General features: G+C 32.8%; 3 protein-coding genes across 3 annotated transcripts; 1 reads left to right on the top strand and 2 right to left on the bottom strand.

The window, feature by feature from the left end:
* Positions 1-7,067: 7,067 nt before the first annotated feature.
* Positions 7,068-9,928, bottom strand: LOC113855331 (gamma carbonic anhydrase-like 2, mitochondrial). Its single transcript, XM_027486935.1, has 2 exons — positions 9,439-9,928; positions 7,068-7,916 (listed from the first exon to the last, which is right to left on the bottom strand). Exons 1-2 carry the CDS (start codon positions 9,833-9,835, stop codon positions 7,540-7,542), a joined length of 774 nt encoding a protein of 257 aa, XP_027342736.1. The 5' UTR covers positions 9,836-9,928; the 3' UTR covers positions 7,068-7,539.
* Positions 9,929-13,483: 3,555 nt separating this feature from the next.
* Positions 13,484-14,129, bottom strand: LOC113856191. Its single transcript, XM_027487910.1, has one exon. It carries the CDS (start codon positions 14,046-14,048, stop codon positions 13,839-13,841), a length of 210 nt encoding a protein of 69 aa, XP_027343711.1. The 5' UTR covers positions 14,049-14,129; the 3' UTR covers positions 13,484-13,838.
* Positions 14,130-16,276: 2,147 nt separating this feature from the next.
* On the top strand, positions 16,277-20,968 carry LOC113855738 (CBS domain-containing protein CBSCBSPB1-like). Its single transcript, XM_027487367.1, has 14 exons — positions 16,277-16,407; positions 16,909-17,068; positions 17,198-17,330; positions 17,430-17,606; positions 17,740-17,821; positions 17,945-18,058; positions 18,184-18,250; positions 18,414-18,519; positions 18,594-18,661; positions 19,066-19,175; positions 19,264-19,394; positions 19,912-19,997; positions 20,081-20,170; positions 20,792-20,968. The coding sequence occupies exons 1-14, from the start codon at positions 16,277-16,279 to the stop codon at positions 20,966-20,968; spliced, it is 1,632 nt and encodes a 543-aa protein (XP_027343168.1).
* The last annotated feature ends 943 nt before the right edge of the window (positions 20,969-21,911 follow it).

Raw genomic sequence — 21,911 nt, forward strand, 5'->3', positions numbered from 1 at the left:
TTTATTTAGTAATTTTTATTTTAAAAATTTTTACATTAAAAAAAAGTGACCATGAGGAAATGCAGTATTTGGTTGATAGGGCCTTTTTGGAAAATTTTGACCTCTTATTTTACGCCAACAATTGATATGGTTCACTATATTCTTCACCTATAAACGTGTATAATCGTGGTTCATATATGTGAAGTGCAATTCTTTCTGCAACACGAACTTCAGCACCCCACAACTATTCATTATGACTTATTACTTGTGGTCTGCTAGATAAATAGTGTTACCACGACTCTATATGTCACACAATTCACGATTGGACAACTTGTACAAGCTGAGGGAATATTGATTAATTTTTGGAGTAACGAGTTGTGTGTAATTTCTTTTAAATTAGTATAAACTTAAATTTTTTTATATTTAATTTATATTTAATATGTTATAATTTATTATTTTATTAATTATATATAAATTAAATTAAATATTCAAATTAAATATAAAATTTTTTAAACTTATTCTGCTATAAAAAGTCTTTTCTCATATATATATATATATATATATGAACCAAAATCAGTCAGCACATATAATCCAAGATATATCGTCTATAATTCAATCATCGCCTTGTGAATTGATCCATCATTATGAACAACTGGCATAGGTTAAATGTCTATTATTAACTATCAACATTTCATGATTTCATCGTCAAATTAAGTACACATCTTTTGAATCCTAAGTTCCATATGTACAAACCTTAACGGGGGGGTCATAGTATCTATTTATTGTGTAATATCTAAAGCATGAGCTACGAGCTGTATTATTCGATCAACACTTTAATTACATTTTTGTGCCACATAGATAAAAGTTATGCCCATATTAAAATGAAAGATTAAAAGAAAATTTGAACTACACAGGTTTTATAAGGTTTGCTCTATTGAAAGAGCAGTATTATTTACACACAACAAAACAAAATCTTAGTCAATATTAAATTAAAGCAAATTGACATGTACCGTAAAATTCGATAAAAAAAATATAACTCTCTATATATTTTTCACCTTTTAATATCTCTAATTAATATCAAATTTAACACAAAAATTAAAGGGTTTGTGCAGCACCAGCACCCAGGTCTATGCATAATTGAGTTCTTTGGAAGGAATCGTTTCCCTTTAATTAATTTATTTTTTTGCTTCGGGGAATTCTTGACTTAATTGTCTTCGTCTTTTCTTATCAGCTGACAAGCTATTTGGCTTTCGATCCAAGCAAAATGTTTTTTTTTTCTTTTTAAAAAAAACAACAAAATAGTACAAGAAAAAAGTATTATCTTTAATTTCTGCCTATTTTTATTTTATTTTATAAAAATGTATACATAAAATAAAACAATTATACGTATTATTTTATATGTGATATTGAATTTTTAATATTTAAATGATAAATTGCATCCGTCGATTTATCAAGGACACAAGCTGTAAAGTCTCTAGAGGGTAAATTTATTTAAATATTATTATTTTAAAAACAATTTATAACTTTATATCTAATTTGAAACTATTTCTCAATCTCAAATTTTTTTTGTCACATAAATCTGTATTTTGCCATAACAATTGGCGAAAGCATTTTATTTTTAAATTTTTTATATATTTATTTTGTTAACAGAATTATAAAATAAATAAAAATTTGATAGGTGTCACGGATATAAGAATTTTATAGATTAAATGACAAAAATATTTTTTTAAAATTATTTTTAAATAACTTTCGCCACATTACTGGCAAAACAAATAACAGACTACCATTTGTCAACAAGTTATCTAAAATCGTGATTTTGGTGGCAAAATTCGTAAAATAATCGCCAACGAATCTGCGAAACTTACAGCATGAAAAATGCTATGAGTCACTTGGCGCCCAATAATTCTGCTAATCAAGTCAACAGCACATCCAAAATACTAAACTCTCGTGATGATACATGTGGAACTGCAACAAACTCATTGAATCAATAAACCATCAAAAGAGGCAAAAACAACAACAATAGAAAAGAAGAATCTACCGTCTTGGAACCAAAAAGGAAACAAATAAGGATGCAGTAAACGTTAGAGTACCGATTGAACACGACAAAAAAAGGAATGAAAAAGGAAAAATTATAAATTTGATTGGAAACGAAAAATATTAGAGTATGGATTCAAGACCTGCACAACGCTGTTGCAGTAACAAGTGTTGCCAAAATTCTCAAGGCCAAAGTAACGTTCTCCTTCGGAGAATTGGTCCCCAAGAGCCTTCTCAAGCTTGGAGCCAACCGCACCCATAACCGCGTCAACCGATCACCGAGAAACTCAGATTTTTATCCGATTTAACTAAGTGACTCGCAACATGAAAAATGCTTTGTAAGTTTCGCAGATTCGTTGGCGATTTTTTTACAAATTTCGCCACCAAACTCACGATTTTAGATAACTTGTTAACACATGTCTGCCTGTTGTTTGCTTCACAAGTAATGTGGTGAAAGTCATTTAAAAATAATTTAAAAAAAATATTTTTGCCATCTAATCTGCGAAATTCTTACTTACATCCGTGACATGTGTTAAATTTTTATTTATTTCGTAACTATGTTGGCAAAATAAATATATAAAAAATTTAAAAATAAAATACTTTTGTTAGCTGTTATGGTAAAATATAGGTTCACGCGACAAAAAAAAACTACAGATTAAAAAATAGTTTCAGATTAAATATAAAATAATAAATTATTTTTAAAATAACAATATTTAAATAAATTTGCCTCTCTTGAGTTGCTTTCTTTAGGCTGAGAGGGGTCATATCCCTGAAATGGCTCTCTTAACTGAAGAAAAACTATTCGCAGAAGCTCAACCATTATTTTGAAGTCAACCTCAACGACTAATAAATTAAAACTATGCTCAAATAGCAAATAAAAATAAAAAACAAAATATGCTCACCACACAAATGCTTTTGACACAACCATTTCTTCCATAAAAGTAGGTAATGGTTTTAAAAGTTTTCTGTTTTTTCCTTTTTCTTTTTCCTGGGATTGATGATGTCAGTAACATTACCGATTCAAAGAGATTCTCTTACTTACAATATATTCATTAAATAATAATAAAATGTTATATATATATATATATATATATATTCTTATTGTATGTTATTATTGATGCACATTGAAAAAATTAGCCTTCGAGTAGTTTATACGGTACTCGTTAATTGTGTTGCCTTAAAAAAGATTAAGGTAGCAACGAACTTTTTTTACTATAGGTTTGTAATTAATTTTGTTTGTCAAAACGTTAAATATGGGTATTGATATTTAATTGAATCCGTATCAATACATTGATATTTTGGTGGAAATGGATAAGAAAAATCACATTTTTCTTTATAAAAAAACTAATTTTAAGTATTTTGACGACTTGTATGTTTTAGTAATAGATTAATTTTAAAAAATAATCATTTTTATAAGTTTTTTACTGGGTTCTTTATCACATTGTTGAACTCGTCTAATGTCTAACCCGATTAATGCTTTGTTTTTAGAGAAGCGTGTTTTGATGAATTACTTAAAGTGAATCATCATTTTAGACTATATCAGATTCAAGATTGATCACTTTAGTTCCTAAATGTTGCTCCTCAGCTCCCTAAACAGTCAACCCATCAATTATTTTAATCCGTACGTAAACTATGTCAGTTAACATTAATGAAAATATTAGCAATTATTTGGTTTTTAAAAACGTCTTCTATTTTTATTTTTAATTGCAAAACTGTCGTTATTTTCATTATATTTTTTATTTTTAAAATCAGAATTAAAAAAAAAAAACCGAGCAGCTCCTTAACTTGGCATGTTAGTTGATGCCCAAAATGTATATACGGTGATAAAATAATTTGATAAAAGTTATTATGTAAACTAACTTTTCATAAAAGTTATTTTTAAAGTAGTTTAATTTTAATCTGAATTATATATTTATAAATGTTTAATTTATCTAAAAAATTAGTATACATGTTTATCATGTTAAGTAAATTAAATATTCATAAATATATAGTTTTATATCAATATCTAATATTTTTTAAAAATAATTATACATAAAACAAAGTTCGTCAATAAAATATCGATTAGTAATCTCTGCATAAACTGATGTCCGGGAATAAGGTTCCTAATATGGCACGTTAGTTAGTACATAAGATGGATAAATGGCAATAAAATAACAAAAATATAGTTTTCCCTTTCGAAATCATTAGTCACTTGTTCCGAAGCTTTATGTAACTTCAAGTTGAGAAAAACTAAAGGCTGATCTCAATAACAATAAATTCTAATACGAACCATTTATTTTGTGCATTTTAATAGTTTCTTTTGGGCTAAAGTGCGTAAACAAAGGTTTGGCAGTAATACAAACATACTGTAAATTAATTTTCATGAGATAGGTTAAACATTGCTTTTTAATATCTATATTACTTAAAAAAATGTTAATATCAACTAGGAGATAAACATTTCTTCTAGTTTCGGCTAACTTTTCTATGATACTGTTTATTCCTTTTAAAGATGCAAATTCAATATTATTATGCGTATAAGCGATGCAAGTCTCAAAGATGCCAATCAAACAATATTATGCATATCAGTGATTTAACTCTCAAAATGCAAATTCAATACTATTACTCATATCTGCAGAAAATTTACATGAATAAAATCTCACAAACTTAATTAACCTTGTCTTATCAAAAGTAGTGAACCAATTGGATATATTCAAACAAATCATTTAAACAAATATAATCGTAAAAAAAAAAAAAAAGATATGATGCTTTTTTATGCTTTTTTATAAAAAATATGAAAATTTAAATTTAATGGTTCAATATTAAACATACTGGATTCAAGAAAAAAAATATTAAACCCCTCTCCAAAGAATGTCAAATATAGTTTAGTTTTGGCGTAATAAATTCAAAATTACAAGAATAGAGAATGAAATATAAAAGCTTAAAATATCTATTTGTCACTTTTAACAGACATGTCTTTGCATTTTCAGGGTAAATGATAAGAATAATCATTAGACATTAAACTAAGTCTATGGTAAGTAAGAATTGATATTGGCACGGCTCAATCATACCAAAGGACCCGATCGTTATAGGAGATTTGATTTGATTGAGCCGTCCCAACATCCCCACCTAAATACCCTCAACAGAATACTTACTAAAAACATAAGCAAGTTCTACCTTTGTGTATGAAGAACATGGGCTTTATCTCTGAGAGATGCAATCCTCCATCAACGAATTAAATGACTGAATAAGGGTTATGGAAGAATAACCCTTGAAGCGCCTTGCATTCTGATAGAAGAAAGTTGGTGGGATATATAGGGGAAATTTTGAATTAAATTAGGATGGTTGAGAGGTCAATATCTATCAATTATTATATAAATTTCCCATTACATCCTATACCTACGCTGTGTGGTTGATGATTATATTGAATCCACAAAGGGGAGGATTTCTTCCTCACGGGTTTTCCAATACAATGTTTTAAATAATGCTTTCAATATTGAGCCAACTAATTGTTATTATTCATACCTGTTTCTTCTTCCATCCTCTGCCCTTCTAGTAGAAAAGCAAATAATAATTATTTGATGATCCATTAAGTGTTGATGCATAGTTTTGATTATTTTGTACAAGTTAGTTTATGAGAAATCGGACGTATAAATTTTGTTCTTATCTTACATCTCTTTTACAAAATAAGTGGCCATTTTTAGCATTAATATATCACTAAACTTTAGGTCCATGTCCTAATTCCTCACTAATTAAGAATTTTCCAGCCCACTTAATATATGGAAGTGGAGTTGTAACATTTTATATCCTAAAATGGTCCACTTCTGTCATAGAAATAGTTTTTTAAAATTTATTTATCCAAGTATCCCTTTGAAGCTAATCTTCCACGACATGTTCAAGCGCCAATGGCGGGAGTTCCTCCAAACAGTATTTTCCATGGAAGTGAAATAATATCCAAATACGTCAACAACTAAAGGAAACAGAAATAAAAAAAATGGCGATAATTGGGAGCTAGTAGCATGTAAAGCATCTCCTATGAAGATTTTTGGTCGAAAATGATCCAATGGTCTTGATATTCTTAACGGTGGAGTCAACGTCATAATACAGGGCCTCTCAATGCCTTGAACTATATCATAGATAATCTCATTAAGACGTATTTGACAACAAATTCCGCAATAAGAATTCAGCTTACTTTAAACTATCTTTGACTGTCACAGACAATCTTGCACTTGGCCCGTCCGCACCACCCCCTTCTTGTGGGTTCTTGTAAGACCTTTCTTCGAGAGAAGGCTACCTCCAAACTAAAGAGAGAAAAACAGAAATATTTCTTACTTTAGTGAATGAGAATATTCACATACATATAGCAAGGATTTGCATAAAGTCTTTTAGGTACTTGGGTCTGATTTTATTAGGTTTGGACGTGAGTTGCGTAATTAGGCTGTTATTCTCATAGTATTCTTCCAAACTATCTGAGTCAACATTCATATCTTGGGTTATAACAGTTCTCCAGTGAGATTTTACTAGCTGCCCTTCTCACGGTGGAAATTCTGTAGTTTAATGTGATAGTAACCAACTTTTTCGTCCGACTATCATTTGAACTTCCAAAATTATTTCCAAGAAACATTATTCTCTAACCAAACATATATATAAATTTATCCATTAATAATATTTCTAGAAATATAATTCGGAAAATATAAAATATGCTTCAAAATAAACCATCCCAATTAAAATCGAAAGTTGGGCAAGTAAGAGCATTGTAATTACTCATAAGTGATGACTTTAAGCTGCTTCAGGCCAACTTTGAGGCCCAAAGCTATATCAGTTAATTCGCAAGTCTTCTGGCTTCTCGAACAGGTTTCTAGAACTATTTCCTTAAAAGGCAACATGGTTGCACACAGCTCCATTAATCATGTTTGCACACATCTTATTCCATTTAGATTTAGCAATCATAATCGCACTGGAATTCGAACCACCTCTCATTCTTCGTACACCGGTTAATGAACATCTTTATACAACGAGTACGCTTTCAACAAGAAAACAAACAAGCAAAGCATCTATATCATTTTAAAAAAAATTACATTGAAAATGTATGTCAGGACTCTTTGAGTATAACTCTGGAAAAAGGTGTGCAAAGTAACATTACTTCGTCAAAGAACTAATGAGACACTTTACTAGGGAAGCTTCAACTTAGAGCTCAAATGAACGAGTGCATCCCTGTAGTTCATGCCTACAAAGTGGATAAAGGTTGGCCGTTCCCGACCAGTTAGGAATTCTTTGTGTGTTTCTAGCAAATGGAGCATACGACACAAAAAGGGAGAAACAAAGAATCTGCCCAATTGGTAGCAAAAAATTAATGCCCAAACCTCAGAAGATACATCTTATCTCTTAACATATTACTCCAGAAGATTATGTAGACATGAGGTTTTAAGCCAATACTTTCAGCAAGAATACAAAGAAAACACAAAAGCTTGCTCTCTTTGTTTGGATTCTTATTTCCTTACAAGCAAAACTCCAACTAACAGATACATTGAAGAAAGACAATAAAAGGCATCAAACAGAAATACCCAAGGACTTCTTAAACTTCTCAACCTCCAAATACACTGTGGAATAGGGAAGGAACTCTGAGTAATGGTCTCTGCTCAGATCATTTATTGCAACTGCAAGTTTGGGAATTTCTAAGATTTCTTCATGGGTCAAAGTCCTCACAAACCTGGCTGGATTTCCTGCCCAAATTTCACCTGATGGAATTCTCCTTCCTGGGGGAACTACGGATCCAGCTTCAAGTATTGATTGTGTTTCCACCAATGAACCTTCCATGAGGATGGAGTGTTGCCCAATAATGCACTCTGGCTCAATAGTGCAGGACCTCAACAGGCTGTATGCCCCAATTGTCACATACCTTTCGATTGAAGTCTCAGCCGGAAGGCCTGTTTTGCAGAAGAAAGCATAAATAATGAATAAACAGTAGATTCTCCAATCATAAGTTAAGCCTAGCCCAAATAAATTTTTCAACTATCCTTAATTGAATCTGGAAACTTCAATGCAATTTAACTCCACTTAACAGTACACTGCAAAGAAATATGCTGATGCTAATTCCACTTAACAGTAAACAGCTCAGTGATGAGTATCGCATTCTAATATTATTTCAAAAAAAGCAGATAAAATATTTTCCCAGAAGAAACTCAGCTACCAATGGCATAACTCACAGATAGGAAGAGAGACAGGATGAGTCCGATGATACTATCACATATACAAGTATCAGACCAATAATAGAGGCAGAATAAAATTTCACATTATTGTTTGGAACCCTAAGGGCCTGTTTTTTTTTAAGTTCTATAAAAAAGTGATGCAGTGCCAGACTAAATAAAGTAACATTGCTCAAACAAATTAATTTTTCTCAAATAACATCAAAATACACGCCTGGGACTTGAGCTTCTGTTAACTTGTCACTAAAATACCACCCACGTCAACTGCAGGTTAAGGCAGGCAAAGTGAAGTAATCCAATCAAATAAACATTTGCATCTGTGATAAAATCTCAGCTTAGGTGGTTTGAGCATGCGTAAAGAGTCCCCATAGAAATCCCAAAATGGAGAGTAGATCAGAGGGTAGCCCTATAGCTAGAAGTAGAGCAAGAACAATAAAAACTACAGGTGAGACCATTAAGAAGGATATAAAGGTCAACGGTTTGTCCACAGAGAGGATTCACAATAAAAAATGTGTCACTTTGGGTAGCTTACCTTGCAGGAAAAAGCTTGGGTACTGTAATGTAAAAGTAAGTATATTAGCTATCTATGAGAAAAATAAGGTGACTGATTGTGACATAAATTCAAAGAGAGGCTCAGCATCACTGAGATAAGTTACCAGAGAACCACTTCAGTAGCAAGACCTAGTCCATCCAACCAGGATATATCAATGAGAGTATATGCTTAATAAAGGGAAGCATGGGCTTGAAAATATGATTGAGGATCAGCAATAAAACAAACACCAAGAACTTCTAAATATCTAAATGTGTAAACTTAAATTTTGTTCTTCTCGTAGAAACAGTAATAGATGGACAGTTTAAGAATATAATAGATATTACAATCTTCAACGATATTAAAAATTATTACATCCTTTCAATCCAGTGGGAAAGAAAAGTAATCAATCTGGCTCTCAACATTTAAGAAAACTCATATACAAGCAGAGCTCAACCAGTAAGTTAAGAATTCAACATTCAAGACCAAACGACGGAACAACATTTCACTGCCAATACTAGTACTTCTCTTAATTATGAACATTAAGCATATTAATAAGTTAAAATGCTTAAATATTATCCAAGCAGCTTATTTAAACCATGGATTTTTGGAATTTCATTTCACAACTACTAATACCGGATTCTATGCGAGATAAAAACGATGAAATCGACAATTGACAGTATCGAAGCAATTGCAAGAGAGGCAAAACGTGACCTGTGGGAGAAGACCAAGCGGCGTGAAGAACACAGCGCTCCTGAACATTGGAGCAGAATCCGATTGTGATCTTGTTGAGATCGCCTCGGAGAACGGAACCGGGCCAAACGGAGGCTCCATCCCAAACGGTGACTTGGCCGGCGAGGACAACGTTGGGTGCCACGTAAGCATCGACGGCCACTTTGGGGAGCCACTGCCCCAACGGGATTATCTTCCTCTGCCCTCTGTAATCCCACTTCACCCGATCCGGCGAAGGAGTGATCGATTTCGCTGCTTCCGTCGCAAACGTGCGTTCCGCTACCAGGAGCTGAGGTTGCAGTTGCGTTTGCACGTGGTGCTTCGCTAATGCGTGTGCGCTTCTTAGGGCTCTCTTGGAGAAGCGTGCTAGATTCGCCATGAGAGAGAGCGAGCTGTGAGAGTGGAACCGCAAAATGAGAGTGAGGCAGGGAAAGAGAGGAATGCGTTTGTGGGCTACAACAGAAATCGGGTGTCTGATGCTCAATTCTTGGCCCAGATTAATGCAGGTGAATAGGTCCATGGGCCTGTAATCATATAATTTAAATCAATTTGAAAGTGCGGGTTTGGCCCAATCCCCTCCCCCAATGACAGAAAAAAGGAAGTGGGGTTTGGGGGTGAGATAGACAGACAGTCAACTTACAGAAATATAAATATAATGAGTTAATATTTTATTTATTTTTATAATTATTATATATTTTTATTTTAAGATAAAGCTGGATTATTGTTGTAGTATATATATTTTTTAATTTTAAAAATATAATTTTTTAAATCTAGTTTTCAATATATATTTATAAAATTACCTTCAAAATAAAATTTCCGTATAATAAATCATTGTTATTAATCATAAAATATTATATAATCTAATATATTCATAATAATAAATATTATAAATTTGAATAAAAAATATTTTATTATTTGTTACTTATATATCGTTAAATATATGTTACAAAAAGTGCTGGTTAGGGATTGGATACTTTCTTACGCTCCTTTCGTTGATGAAAAAGAAGAAGAAAAATCTTCTTACAATTGTTGCACTTCTTTTAATAAATCTTCTTTTGCCGATCAAACAGAAAGAAAAGAAAAATAATCGTTGTCTTTTTTAAATTTTTTGTTTTCATCGTTCACACACACGTATTACGGTACGTCTTCTCCTTCGTTTCAATCCTTAATACCAAACGGTGAAACTGAGAGGGAAGTTCCAGTAGCAGAGGGATAATACACCAATTAAAGAAAAGTCACCAGTCAGTAAGAAAAAAAGTTAATTTGAAGATATCATTACCTTTAAGTGCGAGAAATCAATTTTAATATATAAACTTTTATCATAAACTTATAACTATAATATTGTATTTTATAGTGTTATCTAAGAATTTAGAGGAACAACATTGTATATTTGTTTGGGATAAGGAAAATTTTCTAAGTTAAAAATCATCTTGAAGGAAACTACATCTCAACAAGTTTTGAGGGTCAAGAAGGAGCCAAAGATAAACCTGAACATAAGAGAATATTGAAAGATCTTTGGTTTTAATTAAAAGGAACACATTTCGAGCTATTTTAAAAGATTTTTGTCACATTGTTGATTTTTCTCTAAACTGCTTGAAAGACAAGAAAATATTCCAAGACCACAAAACTAAAGGCTTTTTCAAAAAGTTTTGAAGAGTTTTTAAGTCACTGACACCAAAAACTACTCGAAAAATAGAACTGGTAAGAAAATATTCCAAGTCCACAGAACTGATGGTTTTTCGAGGAGTTTTGAGGAGTTTTTAAGTTCCTGACACCCAAAGCTGCTTGAAAAACAGGACTAACAGGAAAATATTCTAAGTCCACAAAAAACTGATGGCTTTTCGAGGAATATTTGATGAGTTTCCAAGTACCTGACACCCAAAACTGCTCGAAAAACAGGAAGTGGTAAGAAAATATTCTAAGTCCACAAACTTGGCTGAGTTCCAGATTTCCTCCAGAATCGCTCGAAAAACAAGAAGTGGTCAGAAAATATTCTAAGTCCACAAATCTGGTCGAGCTCAAGAGTCCCTCCAAAATTGCTCGAAAAATAGAAATGAGCAAAGAAAATGTTCTAAGTCCACAAGACCCAGACAAACTCTCAAAACTCCAGAATAGCTCGAAAAGAGAAGTCAAGAAGAAACTATTCCAAGGCCATAACATTAAAAGAGTTTTTCTAGATTTCTCTCAGAAATACTCGAAAGATAGGAGTATTGGAAAATCCAAAAGCGGTTACCAGTAGTTATCAACATTCACCACTACGCAAAGGAGATCATGGGCGATAGCGGTTACAGCTCCAACAAACAGCACGATTACAAGCAATCGTGGATAGTGAGCATCAACAGTTGAAGGCAGTTACTAAGAAGTGCCTGCAAAAGGTGGAAAACGGTGGTGATCTTCATGTCTATAAATACTACAAAGCATTATTTCACAAGGGACGACTTTTTGCACCCAGACACCGCACCTAAACACTCTGAGACGCTGAAACCCTGCACCGCGCCAGACACCAGCTACAAGGAGACCTATGGTGGTCGTTGTTCGCCGTTGCGAGGAGTCGTACGTTTACATTCACGCACCTTTAAATCTCTACATTTACCTTTCTGCATTTTAATTTCAGTATTCGTTGCTTGTATCTTTGTACACTCTTGGCTTCCTGTTTGTTACATTTTTGTAAAAGCATCTACGTTTGATTTAATTCTGCACATTTATTATTCACTATTCTTGCTTAATACTCTTTTACGCCGTTAATTTGAGCATCACGTTAACAACACACTTAAAAGAACCCAAAGAGGACCTAAATCCAGTCCCCAGATTGATCTTTGGATTATTTGTTTACAACTGTCATTTTTCACCGTAAACAATATTTTAATAATAAGATGTTCAATTTGAACTTGTACTTGGGATATTTGTGTTTTTTTTTTGGTCAAGAGGATATTTATGTTAAAAACTTGTTAAATGGGTTATTTAATTGGGTTATAGTCTTTTAAAACTCCTAAATTTATTGATTTTTATAATATTGACTCAAAGGACCGAATTACAACATTAAACAATAGTAATATTTTTTATTGAGAATAAAAAAATTATTATATCACTTTCCAGTGGGACTATAGTATGCAAATACTAAATTTATACATGCATACACTGTTCAAACAATAATTTTGCATCTCAATAAGCGTTAATAGTTAAGTTGAGTTCAACAATTTTTTGTGTCATTGCATTGCTTGTAATATAATTGCAAGGTTGAACATGGACACCAATATTTTCAATTTATCATGATTTGTCGCGCACGGACTTGCATTGTATTTGTTTGAGTTGGCGAAAAACATCAGTTGAAGATAAAACTGATTGATCAAAGGATAAAGTTTTTGGTATTTTATTTTTCAAAATTGTATGCTTTTATGCTGTTTTGTGCTTTAGATAAATGGAAAACTTAAAAAGGATTCCAATTTCTAATAGGACCATTGTTTGCAAATCCTCGTTTATTAACTAAAAGTTAAATTATTCTCTAAAAAAATTCAAAATAACTAAATCAATCTAAATCACAAAGGATGAAATTGAATTGATTTAAATTTAATATTATTCTTAAGACAATATAAATTAAATCCTATGCTTTTAAATAATCAAGTTACAAGATTTTTCACCTCAAAACCAATTAAAGTTAAATTGCAAAGATTAAATTAATCGAATTAATAATATTAAAATTAATTAATCAATAATACTACATTCACAGATCAAATTAATTAATGATTGGTTTTTTTAAACATAATTAATTAAGATTACTAACTTCAAGGACTGTACACTTTACAATTTGTTTTTGGTGTACGAAATTAGGAAAGTGCACCTCCCCGGATACAGCCTAAATAGCGAAGCCTGAACGGGTCGTTTGCTACTTTGCTTAAGCTTTAACTAAAAATGGCTTTCTAATAAATCTATATTTCCATTCATCTCATGATCAAAAGACGATATAAATGTTATTACCTTCAAAAGAGATTTTATTTTTATTTTTAAAAAAAGGGGAAGCAAAGGGGCATTAAATGGGTGACGTTTACTGTTTTGCTTTTTTGTTTGGTATGACAACTAGATTGGAAAAGCGATGCACGTAATAATGCCAACATTGGAAATAATTTGGGGGAAATCCACCGTCACAAAGCAAAAGGTGTCACCGTTCATATCTCCACAAAAACATTATCCCAATCTCTTTTCTTTCTGATAGAAACAGGAGGTGTTGATGGGCAAGTATCAAATCACACACAGACGAGTAGATTCAGCACACTACACTACACTACACCCATGACACTCACAAGGAAATGTAAAACTGAACAGTAAATGGCAGAAAAAGAAATTAAGACGGATGACCTGAGATTGAGATTGAAATAGAAAGTTGGCTAGCCGGTGTAGACGTGAACGCCGATGGCAATAAGGAAGATAGTGATGAGGCCGAAGTAGATGATGGCGTGGACCAAAATGGAAGCTCCACTGGTTTGCATGTTGCCAAACTCGGCGACTCTTCCCCTGGCAGGTATCTGAAAGAGAAGGCCAGGGCTGAGGAGTACGAAGAGAACCACTGCTATAATGACAGGACCCCAATCAGCCATTTCCGTAGACGCTCTTAGAGATGGAAGTGGAAGAGACGTTTGATCTGAGAGTGGGAGGGGACAGAAGTAGACACGCACGGAAATCGATGCTTCGCGTTCTTCTCGTAAGAGCGTCACCATCTTTATATGCCATTTCGACCGCTCTGATTCCTCCCCCAACTGTCACTACTCAATAGGGATTCGCTATTCCAATTTTTTAAAACCCCCCCTTTTCAAATTTCCAACCCCTCTTTACTTTTTCTTTTTCTTTTTTCCCTTAAACTTCATATTATTTATTCAATTCAAACTAAAATACTTTTTCATCATCAGTTATGTCCAGAAATATTAAAACCTATAAAAAATTAAGTATTAAGAATACACTCACTTTAATATTATTTACTAATTAAAATTATAAAAAAGGAGAAATTCACTTAACATTTTATTTAAAAAAATTTAAATTTTTTATATTTAAAAGCTTTTATAATTACTAAATGAATAAATTATTAAATGTATTTTATATTCTTATGATAATATATATATATATATATATATATATAATCCTTGTTTTATAAAATATTATAATTTTTTATAAACTTTTATAAAATTATGTATAATAAATTTGTATTAATGAAATTTAATAAATTAATAATTCTTTTATTTCATATTAAATACGAAAATATTTGTCAATTTAAAATAATAATTTTTTTAATAATACCAAAATTTTTTTGTCAACTAACTACTACAATAATTTTATGATAATTTTTACTATCTAACTATTTTACTAAATTCAGCATTTTTAACAAGTATATATTAGTGGAGTCAATTTAATTTATAATTTTAAATGATAAAACCAGCCATTGTCATAATGTTTTAACATAAAATATAAGGATTGTTTTTAAATAATTTAAAATTGTTTTGTTTTAACTCTTGTGGACCGCGGATAGCAATATTGTTTCCTAGTTACGAAGAAAAACATTGGGCCCGATCAAAAACATAGGCTTGGGTTCGCTAAAATGGCTACTGTATATTGTGTAGTCTTCCTCGACAAAAAAATAATGTATACTTTTCACCAAAATATATTCATGATTCCCAAAGAAGGATTTAGAATGTAGCGAAAAAAAGAAGAGGAGAGATATATATTTTGATTTTAGGCTTAAACATTATTTTTATTCTTTAAATTATATTGAATTTTGATTTCAGTTCGTGTAAAGTTATTTTTATATTTTATTTCTCATATTATTTTTTTTTATTATTTTAATCTCTCACAATAAGAGAATTATGACTCAAAATTGATACATCACAATACATGGATTAGTACCAAAACTATTTAAAAAAAAAATACAAAGATTAAAATAAAAAATCCAAAATTAAATTTTAATATATTTAAAAAGACAAAAAGTACAGTGAGGCCCTTTGTTTTGTTAAAAAAAAAGACAGTAAATACAGTATAACATTGTTCGATGATAAGTTGTACGGTTGAAGGATTTTTTTGTTATTTTCTTCCAACTCGTATATTTTCTGTGACGGGCAATTATAACAGTTAGGGTGAAGCCATTTCCAGCAAAACAATCCATTAGAATTGCCATATAGAAACTATTTGTTACATTTAAACATTTAGCTTACTAAAATTGAAATCACATAAATTGGCCTGTTAAAACTATAATTTTACCATCCACGACACAACTGAATTCTTTAAAAGGCATCGATTGTAATTTACCCGAGCCATTCTTTCTTTCAATCTTCCCAGTTACCATTATAATAATTTCAGGAATTTAAAGGCCTCAATCCTCGTTAGCCTCACATTTCAGAGTGGCACGTGTTGCATTTAGCGTACTTGCTGATTCTGATACGTCGATTTGGAGTAAATTATGAAAAAAAACAAAAGTTAAAAATAATACTAAATTTACGAAAGACGAAGAAACAAAGGTAGTGACGTGGAGCACTGGTATTGGTCCCATTCGAATCGGCTTCAACTTCTCCCCTCCCACCACCCCGCCTTATTTTTTTTCAATCAGTTTCACAACGTTCCCTCTCTTCTCTTGTCTCTCTTTCTCTCCTCACCGGCTGGTCACCGGAATCTCTCATTTTCCGACCGCCCCTACCCCCTTCAATTCCGATTCCCTCGTCTTCTTCTCGTACCAACACTTCTCTTCTTTCAGTGTGGTTCTTCTCTTTTTAATTTCATTTAATTATGGTTTAATTTCATTTCTCATCCATTTCATTTGAATTTCGATGATTCAAGGTTACAGATGATGTCAAGTCAAGGCGGTACTTCTCGAAAGAGCGTTTCGTTGACGAATAGCCCTACGCGGGGAAGGAGGAAAGCTTATAAGCATGAGTTTAGTGCTCGCAAATACAACACGTCACCGCGCGCCACCACGTACCTTCTCGTTATCTTCTCTAATTACTCTTTATTCTCAACATTTTCTTTTTCTTATATTGATGTTTGGTGTTCTAATATGTGGCACGCTGAAGTGAATTATTAGTTTGATTGATTCCAATGATAAGTTCAAACTGAAATATTATAATAAATAGTTTCCCTGGTTTTGTTCTTCTGAATTGAGTTTCGCTTTTCAAAATCGTTATTCTATTATTTAACTAATTGTTTCGTTACAATGGCGTTAAATTTAATAATTCATAAAGCATTCTCGCAAGTTGATAAAAGCACTCAATTAGATTGATTTTAAATTTTACACAAATTAGTGATGGCTTCATGCTTTGGGTTTCTGAGAAGAGAAGATGAGTCAGTGAATGGATTTTATTCGTAAACATCGTCGGATGATGATGCCATTGTGTGTTTGGAAACACTGCCAACGTGAATTCACATACTTTTAAATGTGAACCCAAACATGCTAATTGTTTCTTCGTGGAATTGGATCAGGGGAGAGAGAACTGTGAAATCATTGCGGCTTTCAAAGGCATTGACAGTTCCTGAAACAACAACCATCTATGAAGCTTGTCGTAGGATGGCTGCACGCAAAGTAGATGCTTTATTACTAACTGATTCCAATGCTTTGCTCTGTGGAATCCTCACTGACAAGGTATGAATTCGATTTCTTTATTTGATCCATTAACAAGACAGAAGGGAAAAAATGATAGCATTGGGACTTTTGCCAGGATTTCTGCAGTTTTAACATACATAACTATCGATCTTAATTTTTTGGTTCAAGGATATAGCAACAAGAGTTATTGCCCGTGAGATGAATCTCGAAGAAACAACTGTTTCCAAGGTTATGACAAGGAATCCAGTGTTTGTTCTTTCTGACACTCTTGCTGCGGAAGCCCTCCAGAAGATGGTGCAAGGTTTGTAAGGCTAAGGCACATAAAACCTTTTCTCATGCTAATTTCTATTTTCATATAACGCCCTTTAAATATATATACAAGGCTGGTTTATGTTTACAGGGAGGTTTAGACATTTACCTGTGGTGGAGAATGGAGAAGTTATTGCCATTCTTGACATAGCAAAGTGTTTGTATGATGCCATTGCCCGTATGGAAAGGGCTGCTGAGAAGGGAAAGGCAATTGCAGCAGCTGTTGAAGGAATCGAAAAACACTGGGGAACATCTCCTTCTGCTTCTGGTTTGTAGATTATTTTCTTTTTACATGCCTGTGTTTTTTTTTTTTTTTGTTAATTTCTAATTTGGTCAGTGTAGTTAAGTTGCCAGTTTCTACGGGCCTGGTTCTGTTTCATGCTAATTTGGTCACTGTGCAGGCTCCAATTCGTCATTCATTGAGACTCTTCGCGAGCAGATATTTAAGCCATCTTTGTCTACAATTATTCCTGAGAATTCAAAGTAGGTGATACCTTCTTTTGTAAGCATGTTTTTGAGATGAAGAAAGTTTACCTCAGATTTATGTTGTTTGCATGTTTGGAGTTATCATCCAAAGTTAATTTAGTAGATAGTTGCACTTTCCAGGGTAGTAACAGTCTCACCAACGGACTCAGTTTTGACAACAACAAAGAAGATGCTTGAACTCCGTGCAAGTTCTGCTGTTGTGACAGTTGATGGCAAACCTCGTGGTATCCTTACGTAAGTGTGGGCCATGGATATTGCCACCCCTCCCCTTTTTCTGAAAAGTTTCCCCTTATCTACTTTAGGTCAACGTAGATCGTCCGAATAGTTTTGATGTACTAAAACCTGCATATAAATTTCAGTTCACAGGATATCTTGATGCGGGTAATAGCACAAGGTCTTCCACCATCTTCAACTCTTGTTGAGAAGGTACATCTAGATTTAGTTGTACTAAGAGTAAATTTTTTCCTGCCTTGTTCGATGTATAAATTTTCTGGGAAGGTACTCTCAGAAAAGTTGTTTTTTCTGAGTGTTTGTCCAATGTTCCCTTTCTTGTCCCTCTTATTTGACGTATAGTCAGCACAATCTACAGGTCTTGACTCCAAATCCAGAATGGGGAACAATTGATACGCCAATTGTCGATGCCCTTCACACGATGCATGATGGAAAGTTTTTGCATCTTCCTGTGGTTGATAGAGGTAACATAGTAGTTTATGAGATGAGGAACAAGTTCCTGAGTGTATGCTTTTCTGATTTGGGTGGTTGAAAACAGATGGCTGTGTTATTGCTATGGTTGACGTGATTCATATCACTCACGCGGCCGTGGCGACAGCTAGTCAGGTATGTTTTCTTAGACTGTGTTTATACCCACTGCTGTTGATTGAACCCCAATTGAATCCTTGTTGTAATGGGAAATTTGGCTATTTATTTATAGCTTATATCAAATTATTTTTAGAAAAATTTTACCATTTCTTGTTCCATACTTTAGATAATCATCAGCACTAGGCTCATTAACTAAAAAATGGTGTTTAATTAGAGTGAATAGCGTCGGACAAATCCTTTACTAACGTTGAGTAAAGGATAGTATATTATTCTATGATTATTTCTTTCATTCACCCTGATGTCAATGTTGGATGGTCATACACTACGATCCCGAAATTCCATTTCTTTTCATTTGTCTACTTCCCATGATTTTTTAAGGGGGAAACATTTGTAATGACGGTATTATTCTCTCCACTAATTAGGTTGGAAATATTGCCAATTTGAACAATGAAGCTGCCAACTCCGTGATACAAAAATTTTGGGATTCGGCCATGGCTTTAACTCCAAATGATGATGAAGACGATTCACATAGGTTATACATTTATATGCAGCGATGTTGCTTGCTAAGAAAATTTATTTCCAATTTGCTATGTAATTACACATTATTAATGACCTGCCAGCGACAGTTCCTTGAAAATGATATCAGAGGGAGAAACAGTGGGATCCATTTCTTATCTTGCGTCAAACGTGCCGAACTCATTTTCCTTCAAAATACAAGATAAGAAGGGCAGATTGCATCGGTTCGCAAGCGGTATGTCAACTATTACACGTTACCAATCAGATGTTTTCATACAAGTGTGCTTGAATTTGACTGCTTGGATCTCTCAGTCAATTGATCCGTAAATCTGAATTCTTTATTATGTTTTTTATTTTTCAGTAATGTTAGCATACAAGGGATTGTGCGTCATTAACATTGATAAAATAAAACGAGAGCGAGTGAGAAATGGATGGGTTATAAGGAATGTGAGAAACTTTCGTTTGTTGTTCAACATTGATAGGGTTAGACTATAGTAGCTATACACAAACACGGCTGCATGGTTTTTCTGTTTTGATGAAATAATGCATCTTGATGGAACACCTCTTCTTTCCTCCTATTAAAATTCTTCCAATCTAGAAAAATAAAAGGACGGAAAGAAAGAAGGTAATAACGGGTCTTCGGCGATTTGACCACGTAGCTTGTTTATTGCCTGAAGTAGCTATATTTCAAATTAATCATGCCATAAGAAAATATTATCAGTTGAGTTTTGTGTGCTTGCTTGCAAGTTCAGATACTCGGAGCTTGGCAGAGGTTATAACTTCCATAGTTCAGAGAGTCGGTGATGATATTGACCCCAAGAACTTGCCCCAAATTTTGGTATGTTCCAAGATGTTATATTCATATTTTCTAATCAATGTTTACTTCCTCTCCTAAAGCAAGCTGGTCAATTTGTTTGTTAGTATGAGGATGAAGAACATGATAAAGTTGTGCTGGCTTCAGACAGTGATCTAACTGCAGCTGTGGATCACGCGAAGACAGCTGGTTTGAAGGTACGGCGGATCTCCTTGCTGGTCCTGTGTCATGAATGGAATATATTTTAGAAAGACTAGTTTTCTTTTGACGAAAGTTGGATTTAGAACAAAATAGGTTAATGATTCGTTTTTCGTTTCCTTTAATAAAAAAATTGATGTGAGATCACATATATCAAAACCTAAAATATATATTTCAAGTGTGAAGGATCACCGGTCTTGAAAGGTGAAAGAAAAGTGTCGATACGGACTGGAATTTTCTCCCGTTTTGACGCAAATTGAACAGTTCAGTCAACTAAAATTTTACATTTTTGTTTAAGTAAAATTTTTTAATTTAAGTAAAAATGTAAAATCAACGTAACAGGACGTATAGTTACAGGAGAAAATCCGAGTCCGTGTAAATACTGGATAGAATATAAAATGCATTTCTCCTCTCCTACATGATTGAAGTTTAACCGCTTGGTAAAAGAACCATTGATCGATCAATTATAAAAAATGCTTTATATTTGTACTGACCAATCGTCTAAAGCTCGTTGTCATTTAAGTAGGGTTTGCACCCATCACCCTTGCCATGATAGTATTTGAATTTGAACTACCAATTTGTCTAAAATAAGTTTGAATTTGAATTGATGAAATTCGTAGGGATTGAGATTGCACTTAGACTACCCTGGAGCGCGTGATTATGGAACTGATTCTAGTTCGGGGAATTTGGAAAATGCTAGTTCAGAAGCATGGTCCTCAGCATACAGCGCAGCTGCTGCTGGAGCTGCAATCGTAGCTTGCATAGGCCTATTGGCATACATGAAGCGAAGTCAATGAGAGGAAGAAGAGAGTTATTGTTGGGGGTAGAGGACAAAGATGAAGTTAGTTGGAACTTTGGAGAGGCATACTTTTTGCACTTGCCAATCTCTTAAGTTCTTACATTTTGTATAACTACTTGTATTCATAAACAAAGAATAAGCATTTCTATCACGCTGTTTATAAACAGTCCTTGAAGCTTGTATATTTGTAATTCACAGTCTTCACAACCTCTTAAGCACGAGAATAATCACATAGCCATGTGTATGTTCTTCCTCTATGATATGTTATTAATACATCACAAATCGGGATTGAGTTTGATAAGGAACCAAGATTTTCATCTAGTTATTACTTTTCTATTTGATCAACTAAACTAATGTTTTTATCAGGATACGGTACGAGTTGAACATTTGTTCTTAATATATTCAGATAATTTTAAAATGTGGAAATATATATTTAAATAATTTTTTAAAAAAAGAAATATTCGTTTACTTTCCTAGCTTGAAGACAAAATCAATTTACAGTATTTCTTTTTTAGGGCAACTGACATCACATGAATTGACATTGATCCGGCTAAAAATACGGAAAAAAAAAAAACAAATAACGACGCATCGGCACCGCAAAACTCAGTGGCCTCTTCCCCTTGTCACCTTCAACAATAGACGAAATTTAGAAGATAACACCGCCCCCACTTCAACCACCTCCACCATCCCCACTTGTCAGCCATCACTTCGTAAATTATTATGTTAAAAAACATTTTTTAACATATACTCTTAAGTCTTAAATATATAATAATTTTCATTAAAAATTATATTATATCATAAAATATATTACATTAACAATTTATTACTTATTATTATTTTATTATATTCACACTCATTATGAATAATTTTATGCTATTTTTTCAAGTAAAGATATGACTTTAATCTTCATAACTCAGTAAAAAACTACATTACTCAAGCAA

The sequence above is a fragment of the Abrus precatorius genome, unplaced genomic scaffold (genome assembly GCF_003935025.1).
Source record: "Abrus precatorius isolate BTA unplaced genomic scaffold, Abrus_2018 Scaffold11, whole genome shotgun sequence".
NCBI classification, from domain to species: Eukaryota; Viridiplantae; Streptophyta; class Magnoliopsida; order Fabales; family Fabaceae; genus Abrus; species Abrus precatorius.

What these genes read in the sequence shown, in the direction of transcription:
- LOC113856191 (XM_027487910.1), bottom strand. Translation starts at nt 14,048, where the DNA reads ATGGCTGATTGGGGTCCTGTCATTATAGCAGTGGTTCTCTTCGTACTC.
- LOC113855738 (XM_027487367.1), top strand. Translation starts at nt 16,277, where the DNA reads ATGATGTCAAGTCAAGGCGGTACTTCTCGAAAGAGCGTTTCGTTGACG. An exon ending in CCTCCAGAAGATGGTGCAAG is followed by an intron (nt 17,331 to 17,429) that starts GTTTGTAAGGCT and finishes TTATGTTTACAG; the next exon opens with GGAGGTTTAGACATTTACCT. An exon ending in GATGAAGACGATTCACATAG is followed by an intron (nt 19,176 to 19,263) that starts GTTATACATTTA and finishes ATGACCTGCCAG; the next exon opens with CGACAGTTCCTTGAAAATGA.
- LOC113855331 (XM_027486935.1), bottom strand. Translation starts at nt 9,835, where the DNA reads ATGGCGAATCTAGCACGCTTCTCCAAGAGAGCCCTAAGAAGCGCACAC. An exon ending in CGCTTGGTCTTCTCCCACAG is followed by an intron (nt 7,917 to 9,438) that starts GTCACGTTTTGC and finishes TCTGCAAAACAG; the next exon opens with GCCTTCCGGCTGAGACTTCA.